This window comes from Anneissia japonica, unplaced genomic scaffold (assembly GCF_011630105.1).
Source record: "Anneissia japonica isolate Jap-2015-1 unplaced genomic scaffold, ASM1163010v1 scaffold750_len1593409_cov174, whole genome shotgun sequence".
In the NCBI taxonomy this organism is placed as follows: domain Eukaryota; kingdom Metazoa; phylum Echinodermata; class Crinoidea; order Comatulida; family Comatulidae; genus Anneissia; species Anneissia japonica.
The window spans coordinates 593,065-605,091 of record NW_022756705.1 but is presented as its reverse complement, the minus strand read 5'-3'; the positions used below and the strand labels follow the sequence as shown (position 1 = coordinate 605,091).

General features: G+C 33.0%; 1 protein-coding gene across 1 annotated transcript in view; it reads right to left on the bottom strand.

Moving 5' to 3' along the window:
* Window positions 1-12,027, bottom strand: part of LOC117124333 (glycerol-3-phosphate acyltransferase 1, mitochondrial-like) — a 22,688-nt gene that overhangs the window by 9,782 nt on the left and 879 nt on the right. The window contains exons 2-5 of the mRNA XM_033270541.1: window positions 4,427-4,602; window positions 3,208-3,324; window positions 2,978-3,048; window positions 292-499 (exon numbers count right to left, since the gene is read on the bottom strand). Of these exons, the coding sequence (XP_033126432.1) occupies window positions 292-499; window positions 2,978-3,048; window positions 3,208-3,324; window positions 4,427-4,602 (572 nt within the window). The remainder of the gene's footprint in view (window positions 1-291; window positions 500-2,977; window positions 3,049-3,207; window positions 3,325-4,426; window positions 4,603-12,027) is intronic.

Genomic DNA, 12,027 nt, shown 5'->3' with positions numbered 1-12,027 from the left:
AGATGTGTTTAAGAGACAGGTAACATCCACTTGATACCAGTGGCGCATCCAAGTTTGCAGAGAGGGGCTTTCAAAATGGAGGGTCTACACCCCCTGAGCCGCACCATGGTTGGTGCTAAGCTAAAAAAAAATTATGATTATTATGGCACCTCTAGATGATCGGAGATGGCGCTCTCAGACTGAAATTTTAATATGTTTTTTTTTCTGCATTTTTCTTTTTTTTTTTTTACATTTTGCACCTCCAACCCCTTGAATCTAAATTATATATAAACCACTGTAGGTAGTTGCTCAATACTGAAGTACCATGTTGTAGCAAAATAAATATAGGCCTATGCATTTACCTTCTGTGTCTGACATTGCACTATTTTTTATTGCTGACTGAACCCTATTACTACTGGCCACTATGTCGATCATCTTTTCCTTGGGTGGGTAGATGTGATTAACGCTCCTCTGTGCAATGTAACTCAGATTTGGGAGAAGGTAAGATACCACACCAGACCTGAAAATATAACCAACAGAATATCAGATAACAATAGTCATACCATATTGCATGTTCAAGATAATATGATAATGTAATCTAATCTATTGGATTCATGTTGAATCTTAGCAACACAGGTATTTTCAGATATTTGTCTAATATACTAATCCGTCTATTGGGCACTGGCAATATGCTGCCTGTTATCTGGAATAGCTGAGAACTGTTGTTTAGTTACATCTTGATTTTATATATTTAATGATGATTATCTGATTGTGTACACCTGATGAAGCTTGTGAATAAAATATTTTTAGACAAAAAAGTGCTACAAACTGATTCCTTATTTACTATATTTACTGATTAATACAGCTACTCAACTACTTTTTATCACTGATGCTTAAGATTTTATTTATTTATTTATTTATTTCTATTTATTAGACTTTTTACTGAAAATACTGTAGCCACTGATGGAGAGGGCAAACAGGTGCAATGTACCTCTAAAAATAGCCCAAACCATATTATTTATTTATTTATCTATTTACTAATTTGGCATCACTGCCCGGAAGACGCAAAAGCAGGAAACTGCTGTCATGCAGAAGGACGTCCATAAATATAACCACAGTCAAAGGCCGTATTCGACTGGTGGTTGTTTGTTAAACAACGTCCACCTGTGCAGTGAGAAAATCCTCCGTAACGATGGTGACCAGTCGAATAGAAAAATGGTAAATGCTCGACAAAACAAAATGGCTGCATAGTTACCAAGATACACGCTGCGTAAAAAAATGTTTTCATCCAGTTTTTTAATCCGTTAGCCTACAAATATTTTTTGACTTCATGTTTGTAATATTATAATTTTCACTTTCTGAAATTTAATCTAAATTACATTAACGCAAATATTGTTGCTAAACTGTCCATTTGACCATGTTTGTTTTGGTCGCGTGGATAACTTAACTCTGATTAACAGACTATGGTTTATATTAATTTTTGTTGTCAACGAAGTTTATTTTAGTCGAATGAAGATAATACTCAACGAAAAATCATAGTCAATGAAATTAACCAGTAGAATAAGCCCAAAAAGAAAAAAGATAGGCCTATACAAATAATGTTAACAATGATGATGATGATGATGGAAATAAAGATTTAATACATTTATATACTTTTGCTTGCTTGTAATTTGTATAAACCTTTTTATTAGTTGTTTAGTCAGAGCCACGGTGTGTTAATTCTCATAAATTTTTTAATGGAATTCAATGTTAAAATCATCACCCGACAATTCATTATGTATTGAAAATATCAGCAAGGCATATACTGAGGGAACAGTTAAGAGCATCAAAGTAAATACAATTTAATAGGAGTGAAAAGTCCAGATGGAATACAATCTAGCATTGATAAACTGCTGAACAAATGGCCAAGGATTGATTGGTTCATGTGCTCACATTAGCCATAACAGGATACATCATCAGATACAGGGGTTCAAGGACAATGATTTATCTGGATGAAGCACACGACCCTCTGTTGTTTAATGTCTGAGATTCCCAGACATGTCTCTGATGTGTCAACACATAAAACATGGATAATAAAAATCCAGGGACTTATTTCTAGATAAGGATATCAATAGTTGCTCTTATCAGCTGAATGTCTCAATATTTTTGTAGAAATTATATAAATTTATAGTATTAGTTTACATGAAACTGTAAACACAGGAAGAGAGGCTTTGAATGGTGATGATGAGAGAAGCCTAGTGAAGATACAGTGTGAAGGAATACATGTGAAGTGGGTGGAAGGATAGAGGTAGGGTGGGAGAGGTAAAGGTATAGGGTTAGAAAGTGTGGATGAACAGACCAGTGGCAGATCCAGGATTTATTTTTGCTGTTGGCATGAGAGGCAATTGAGAAGATTTTAATCTCTTATTTAAATGATTCCACAATGGTTAGAGATTTTCCACAATGGTTAGAGATTTATTGGCTGCTGTCGGGGATGAGGTTTCCGGGGTTGAGGCTGCGGCGGTCAAGGCTTCTGGGGTTGAAGCCCCTTTTGCCACCCTTGAAACTGCCACTAGTGAAGGGGCTGGGTAAGAGAAAATGGGTGGAGGGTTAGGATGACAGAAGATAAGTGAAGGGGAAGAACAAGAGAACTCTAAGGTGAGAGAAAAAATTGGTGAAGATAGGGATAGGGTGAGGAAAGATTGGTAATGAATTGGTGGTGGGGGGGGGGTGAGAGAAGGGGAAACAAATTATATTACAAATAAATTATAATAGAATAAAAATATTACACATTTCTTATAAATAGCCAGCCACTCTAATCATATTGCACAATGCATGGCTAAGCAATATTTTGCAATGCCAGTAATGAGTCCTGCAGGTATTTGAATAGTTGCCACTATTGTCCAATAGCTTATCATAATAATGACTAAATCATAGACAAATGCAAACATATAAACATAACTCTGGCTCATTTCCAGAGTTTCCTAGCACTAATAACCTTAATAAAAAAAATGTTTACCTGGTTTCTAAAGGTAACCGAAGAACGTTGGACAGACCCATGTGTGGAATATTATCTGCAAACAGAAGTTTCTATAAGAAAAAAATATTTGGAAAATATAATTAATTCAATTTTATAACATTAAATCCTCAATTTTAATTAGCAATTATTAGAAAACAATTCCTAAGGATAATTCAAAGAAAAATTTCAAATGAAATATTTACTATTTGGTGTATTTTTTTTTCACTTACTCTACTTAATGGACTGCACCTTGGACAACAACGTCCCTTGAATGGTCTCTGATCCTTTGAATTTTCAGAGGATGGAGGGGGCTTGGTCTTAAAATTAACAACCTCTGGAACAAGATCCTATAAACAGAATAAAAACATGACATCAACAAAAACAGTCTATTTTTAAAATTCACTTACAGCAATCAAAAAGGTAAATGACTATCCTTAGAGGTAGGCAATATAACCAACAACAGGATGGCAAGCCCAGGATAATTACTGTACACAGGTATAGAAGAATTAAACTGAAACATGTGAGACTGACATTTAAACCAATATCTTTAGGCTTTCGTCTTTATACTGACTAAACAGTCTAATGCAGGGGTTTAGCCAGGAAAACAAAATAGGCTATCCAAAATGGAAGCCAGTGTGCGTGGCACTGAGCTGATGGGCAGGCAGGGCCATGCCAATCTTTGGGAATCCCCACCGAATATTGGTACGAAAACAACGTACATTCAATCAATAAAAGTTGTTTTCATCAAACTTAAATATGATTTAGCTTTAGTTTAATGTAACATTGGATAGATTTGAAGAATATATAGAATTTGCTAAAGGTAGACCAGACCCAATTAGGCTAGGCCGAACTGATTAAGCCAAGCCGTCCAAGCTTATATAAAAGAAAATTGTTATACAATAACATGAAACATGTGCTGCAGCATCAATTTATGGTTCATGATTAGGCCAAAAAAAAAAAATTTGTTGGCCAAGTTTTGGCAAAATCAAAAAAATGGGTAGGTTGGTAGGATTATAGGTCCTAGCACTCAACATTTTATACAATACAATGCTTTATTATTACATGAATATAGCTTAATTTTTCAAGAAAAAAATGCCCTCAATAAGAAATTGAAACAATAAGGTTAAACAGGCTTTTTAATATGTTTACCGGGAATTGCTTTAGATTACTGTAGCTAGTGGTATTTTGGCACTTGGCATTCAGGGTCTTGTCTCTATGGGTCGAATCCCCTCTTAGCCAGGCCTTGTGTGTCTGCCGAATACCCTTTGGGCCCCTATGGGCCAGGGGTCCTATGGACTGCCACACAAGAGCACATAAGTGTTAAGCGCCTCCTGAAATGATACTGCATGAGAAAACTACTACATAATTAAAGGTAAATCGCTCATAATATCAGGATGATGGCACAGATAAATAACAGAAAAAATGAATATATTAATTTGATGCAATTACCAGAGCTATTGGGTATAATGGTCCTTTGTTTTTCCTTTTCCTTGGTGCTAACTCTCCAAATTTGTTGAGCCATGCTTCCTTCCCTGGGATTGTTTCATTTGATATCCTGGTCTCTCCTGGTTGAGATTGGCTCCATTTCTTATACACTGCCTCCATCCTGTCCATTAAGGGTTTATCTGTGAAAAAAAGCCCCAAAATATTATTGGTGATAATTATTTATTGATCCAATATTCTACTGGATCCAGTATGAATATATTTCTTCTGATTATTGATGATGTTATGTTATCTGTAAAAGCTTAGTGGTTTATCCATTTTCATCTTATTTCATTTTCAATTATAATTACATTATGAAAGAAAATGGTTTATGCACTTCAATCTCAAAATTCTGGGTTTAATAAGGACCAAAAGAAAAACTATTTTCATCACACTTGCCCGCATGTCTTCCATAGTATTAAAGAATAAATAAAATATAAATTTTATTTTTTTTTAAATCTATTTTTTCATTTTTTAAAAGTAAATAATAGATATTGTTTGTATTATCTCAATTATGTATTTTACTTTAAATATCAATGCACCAGCAAATAAACCAAGGGTGATATTTGGCTTTACAGTGGAAAAATAAAAATAAAAAAAGATGTCTTTCTCATCACTTTTCCAGTCAAGATAGAGTGATTAACAAATTCTTTTTGGGCCTAATTCTGAAGCCATCATCTGCTATGGTGCTTTTTTTTTATTTATAAACTGAAATTAATTTCAGTACAATTAATAAATATATTATATAATTAATATTCATGATAAATTTTTAAAAATCTTTAAAAATATTTTATCCTACTTAACAATAAAGTCTAAGGTTCAAATTAAAAACAAATTACTAATTAATCTTTTAGAGTAAATCAAGTAAAATTATTACAATCATTATAATTCAATCGGAGTTATAATGTATCATAATTATCAGAGTACAGTACATAATTATAAATTTAATTATTGATTTAAAACATAATAATAATGTTTTACTACACTACTTTTCAAATGCTGTTCCTAATTTGCATGAAGCTACTTGTCTAGGTGCCCAGCACATACACAGATCCCTGTGTCATACAGTAAAAATGTTAAAAACAAATTACTAATTAATCTTTTAGAGTAAATCAAGTAAAATTATTACAATCATTATAATTCAATCGGAGTTATAATGTATCATAATTATCAGAGTACATAATTATAAATTTAATTATTGATTTAAAACATAATAATAATGTTTTACTACACTACTTTTCAAATGCTGTTCCTAATTTGCATGAAGCTACTTGTCTAGGTGCCCAGCACATACACAGATCCCTGTGTCATACAGTAAAAATGTTTAATAATTTGTCTTTATGAAATGTTAAGAATACAGTAATAATGCATTCAATTATCAAATATGATTTAAAATACAGGTCTCCCTATAATTAAAACCACCTACTATTAAGACCACTTCCAATTAAAGATTACTTTTCTGTGGCCCTGGATAAGCACATCTTTTATGTTAATTATTTTTCTAAATAGAGGTCAAATATGCTGATTACCAGGAAAAATGCAGTCCCAAAAATTGTCTTTGGGGAAGACCTATATTAAACTTTTAATTAAAAAAATAAAAAATATTCTCACTGTACTATATTGCAGGATAACTTCTCGTTAGTAACAGCAGCTGATTCGCTGAAGGCTTTGGCTAATTTGCATAAAGCAAGCAGGAAACCTACACACAATCAGCTGGAGTCTGAATGATACATACATGCCAACTGCATGATTATATGGATGGAAACAGCACACACATCTAATTTCATCCTGAAGAGAACTAGCCAATCAGAGGCTAGTATCACTGTGACGAAATCAGTACTGAATGATAGTACAGTATTGCATATATATAAGTAGGTCTTTGTATGAAAAGCTTAAGAAGGGAATTCTGACCTTACAGTATAAAAGTTCTGTTCCTACTGTACATATTTAAGTAAGAACGAGTCAAGCAGAATATATTAATTTTCGAACAAATAAATTGAATTCTTAAAACTGAATTTTCAATTGAACCTAGATCAGGGTGTTGATATGATCTGAACATTACCAACTGTAGAGCAATGGTTCCTAACCTTTTTGCATTCGCAGACCCCTCTGGATATGTCAAAAGTCTTCACAGACCCCCTGTCTAAATATTACTCATTGTTCATATAACATAGAAGAAGATTGGCCATGAAAGTATAAAGCATTAAACACTGGCAAATCGTGGAATTTGAAACAGAAACTGTACAACAGCCCCCACCATGGTTGGGGCTGAGGTACAAATTAATTTTGTCAAATTTAGGGCTTCATCCTAATTTTCTAAATTTATTTAATATCCATTGTTTAGGTAAAAGCAATACAATAAAAGAGAAAACATGGAAACAAGATGTACAGTAAATTACCTGAGAATTGCCACTATCAAAGTGGCTCTCCTACTGTATATACTGAACATAATACATAAAGAATACATAAAAACTAATTTGAAAGATTCTATCAGATGACCAATAAAAAATTGGAATTAAAATATAATGCCAGTTAAAACAGGGAACGAAATCATGCTTGTCAAATGTATTTAATTATTGTCAAGGCATGAAAGTTGTTCTAATAATATAGCGGACCCCCATATTTTTTGCTGACTCAATGTGGACCATTGTGACTTGGCCGACCCCAAGTTGGGAACCACTGACCTAGAGCTTGATTATACCATGGAAACCCCTTTCTTTTCAAATCCTGGATCCCTAAATAAAACTACACCTACTCAATTGAATGGCCATGACAAGGGCTCTGTTGATATAATCTTAACATTTAGAGTTTGATTACTGTACAACATAGAATTATTTATTTATTTTTTTTAAACCAGTAAAATTTTACCCAGGATCAAAATGTTCTTATTTTGTTCTTAGTTTTACCATGTTTTACACACTCAACAAACGTGGAACATTATTATTGTACAGCAGTATATTACTGCATTATAGAGGATATTACATAGTCACACCTACTGCAAATAAGGTACAGACAAGATATGTTGGTTTTTCTATTTTTTTTTTTTTGTTGGTTTTAATTTATTTTTTTTTATAAAAACCTCATTTGACATTTTACCTCAGCCTCAATTTGTTCTTAATTTTTTGGCAATTTGAGCCTCAATATTCTTATAAAATGTGTTCTTATATATATATATATATATATAAAGTAAAATGAGTATGCATATTTGTTATATTATTAGCACATTTTAAAGATTTCTTAGAAAGATACATGCCCTTTTGGATTTCCCGTTTGCAAATACAACAATATTTTAATTAGTTTTACTATATAATTAGAAGGCACTTACTAAGCTTTGAAGGACTACTTAAATTAAAGGGTTATGATCAACAAAATTTGAATTTGGCTCTTGTTTGGCTCAAGTTGCAGCATAAAGAAAATATAATGAGACATGCAACAAATTGGATAAAAAATCAACAAGCAACACACAATTTAACAATAAAATAAAGAAAACACACATTACATTCACCAATTCAATACAAAGCCTAATGACTTTTATTTGGAGTAATAAGGGGAGGGGAATAAACAAAATACAACACCAAAAAATAATAAACCAATATTAAGAGCTTGATTAGGAGAATATGCTCCTCACAAATTTAACAAAGAAAAGGGAAAAAAATATATGTTTTCGAATCTGAGGCTACAGTATGTGTCCAGGTCAGCTTGACAGCTGCACAGGAAAAAATCAATTTCAAAATACAGCTCACATGCAGGCAAGCATGTTTCAAACATCCGAAGAGGGCAGGTCAGGCAACTTATAGTAGGTATGACGGATCTTGTTGGCGACCCAATTCTGCATATTATAATATTGTGCAATAGGAATTAGTCATAAACAACTCAGTTGCGCAATGCAGATGATTTAAGAAACCTAGCCTGGCATGGCTTAATGGCACGTACAACAAGAACACATCATAAAGATACTTTGGTTTAGCTGGTGTCAACAACCTCCGGTTTTAGAACAGATGATTTCATGGGATAATGTCATGTAATATTGGAAGACTCATATTCATGCTGTTTAAATGTAAACATGCTGAATGCTCAAGTATGAGATCGGCTGCAAAAAATGTTGACACTGTCTAATTTTAAGTGATCAGTATTTTTATTAATTTATTTATTTGTTTTCTTATAATTCTACTTCCTTCACATCCACCAGTAATTACACTTTCACTTATAGAATGGAACGACGCTTTATAAACTAAATAAAATCTCTTATTGAAGTTTAGGGAGTGGAGTTTTTTTTTGTCATGAGAAAAATTCCTGCTGTGACAGGAAATGAACCCAGGACACTAGATGTTTCAAAGGCAAGCATCTTAACCACTAAGCTCCACTCCAAAACATAAGCATGCTAATATCAATTCTTTACATTATAATTAACTACAGTACATGTCTCCCTCTAATTAAAGACCCCTCCAATTAAAGACCACCTCCAATTAAAACCACTTAAGGTCCCAATTTAACGAATGTTTTTTTTATCTTTTTTATTCTAATTAGAGACCAAAGCTGCTGAAGACCACAAAACCCCGGTCACAAAAGTGGCTTTTAAATTAATTGGAAGGAGACCTGTATTAAAGTTATTCATCAATGATAATAAGAAACACTGTACTATAATGAAATACAGTATAATCAGTAGCTTCATTTTCTTTGTGTTACACTGTAGCTGCAAAGGCATTCCCAACAGATAATTATGTGGACTAAATACAAATATAATATTTAACCAGAAGGGTAGTAGGCCTACCCTCCTCAGAGGGAATTGAAGCTCAGGGTCTCTGCATCATTATGCATAGTGTCTTGTATTCCTGCCACTGTGTTGACTGACTTAGCCAGGGAGATGTACTTTTCTGACAAAAAATATAATAACCAATTAATTAGTAAATTTAGGTAAAAGAAACTCACAATAAGTCTTTCTGTAATCAATAGAATAAATCTATATACTGTAGTCACATCACCTTAAGAAGTCGTGGAAGTGGTAACAACATGAAGTAGTCCTAATTAATACAAGTATTACTTTTGCAAATTACAGTGTATCACACATACTAGAGGGTCTTTGTTAATGTTAGTGTAGACCAGTAGCATTAAGTATACAGTACAATGGCAATCTTCCTGTACTCACACTGAATTTGGAGTGCTAAATAAATATTGGTTGTCAAGCAGACTACGGAAACAAGCTAATCAAAAAGTCATTCAATGTTAATGGTAGATTAAGTAATATAATATCCCAATTTTATATCCAATGTCCCTGAAACTCATTGGTTTTGTACTACTTTACTACTTTACTTGGGGATGATGCAATCCTACAGCATTGTCTTCATGTCAGCCATGGCAGATTGACCCCTTGGAAATTGAACTCAAGCATGTGTTACAACCACAAAATGAATGAAATATCATCATTGAACAATGAGGTCTATCCTGTTTATCCCATACCGGTACCTGCATTTTCTATGCTGGATATAGGCCTACAATTCCTCCATACTTAACAACAAGTAATTTATTAATGCAAATGGAAGATCTATTATTATGAGAATCATCATAAAATGGCACACTGCCAATACTACAGTGTACTAGTCGTGAACTTACAACTATTATAGAAATCAATAATTATTTTGTCTGTAATTAGAATTTTTAGGAAATTATGATATGCCCCTTTCAAACTACTGTATGTATATTTTAATTAAAGCTAATATATTTTTAAGTTACAAAGCTTCAAAAGACGACCACAAAAAAGATACAAAATTGAAAAACATAAAAACATAATCAGTATTTAGTATACAGTAGTATTATGCAGTAGCAATAATAATACAAAGGATGGAACTAGCTCATAAATTTAACATATTCAGCTCCACGAGGAATTATAATTCCATAATGTTGCAATTCAATTTAGCACTACAGGCACTGTACGTTCTAATTCCTGGGTGGAGAGATCCAGGGGTGGCGCCAGAGGGGGCTGGGGGCTATAAATAATTTTTTGTTGTAACACTAAAACTCTGGGTAAAATGTGGAGTACTGTGCCTTTTTCCTTCTGTTAGTGTTACTTTGAGCATTTGAGGCATGTTCTGGCAAAATGGCTAAGTTTTAGCAAAAATTGAAACTGATCGTCCTGAAAAGGTACCCAATAATCGTCGTCCTCTCCAGTTTGTTTGAAATTCCACAGGTGTACCTGCAATTTTGAGCAACTCTATCTTGCACTTAAGGCAAATTATGTGCTATGGAAATTTTTCATGTACAGTGGAAATCTGAAGTCATAGTTATGAAAATGGATTTTACGAAAAACAGCAAAAACATTTCACACTTTTTAACCTTTTCAAAATAGTCCTTCATTTCTTTGATTCTGGATTGATTAAAATTGATACTTGAAGATTTCTAATAATCTATTTTTGCACCTCCTCGAATTCTAAGAATAACCTACATTGCTAAAAAAAGCTATTTAATAATTACGTGCATAAATTAAATAATATGCCTATCTAGCCTACTAATAATTAAATTTAAGCCTACTGAGACTGGAAATAGGCCTGGCGCTAGGTAAACGTAGGCCTAGGCAAGATAGAGTAGTAGGTCCGGCCTAGCATCTCTAGGCCTACCTGTAGGCCTAGGTGACAACTGAGATGGTGAATGTTTGTTTTACCTGTAGTGTTATTTCATTTCAATATTTTATTTCAAAATCAAATCGACATACGAGTAAGAAAATAGTAAAGTTTTAAAAATAAAGTTAAAGCATGTCTCATTGAAAATGAAAAAGGGTAAGCAAAATAGGCGAATGAAAAATACAAATGCCTTAAAGCATGCTTTCCTTAAAAAAAGGTTTTTGGATATTAAAATAAAAGAATAAAAAATCGATACAAGAAAACGAGAAAAAAAGAAAATGAAAAGGAATAAAAATATATAATTAAATACAAATAAATTAAAGTAAATTAGATAAAAAAAACTGCCAGATTATTATACATACATCACATTACAAAGCTTTAGTTGCAATTGTTATACCATAAGAGAAATGCAATCGAGATTGTAATTTACACAATAAAAGTTAGATTCTAATTAAGTAATTTTTTTTTTCTTTTCGTTATTCTTTTTCTTTTTTTTTTATAAACATTTATTAAGATTGTGCATACTGTGTGTTACTGTTGAGTCAAGTTCAGTTCAGTTAAAAATCGCCTCAAATCACATAATTTGCGAGTTAGCCCCCCTCACCTAATCACCGATCCCCACTTTACCTTTCTACCACATCAGCCCCCTTCCATTTCAAGACCCCTATGCCATTGATGCTAGGGCCTGCTAGTAGGAAAAGTTCGTAAGCCTACTACTATACAGGATCAGATTGCGCTATAGCCAAAATACAAATGTATGTTGTTTTTAATACAGGCATGGTTGTAGTATTTTCTTTTCAAAATAATTTCTATTCCTCTATTCGCTTTCTTACGTCCTAGTAGACTAATTTGAAGGCATTTTATCATGTTAATCTCTATATGTCCGTGAACACAGCGATAGGGCCTATCAAAAAATTACCAGTGGAGGACATGGAGAAACAAGCAAATTGTTTC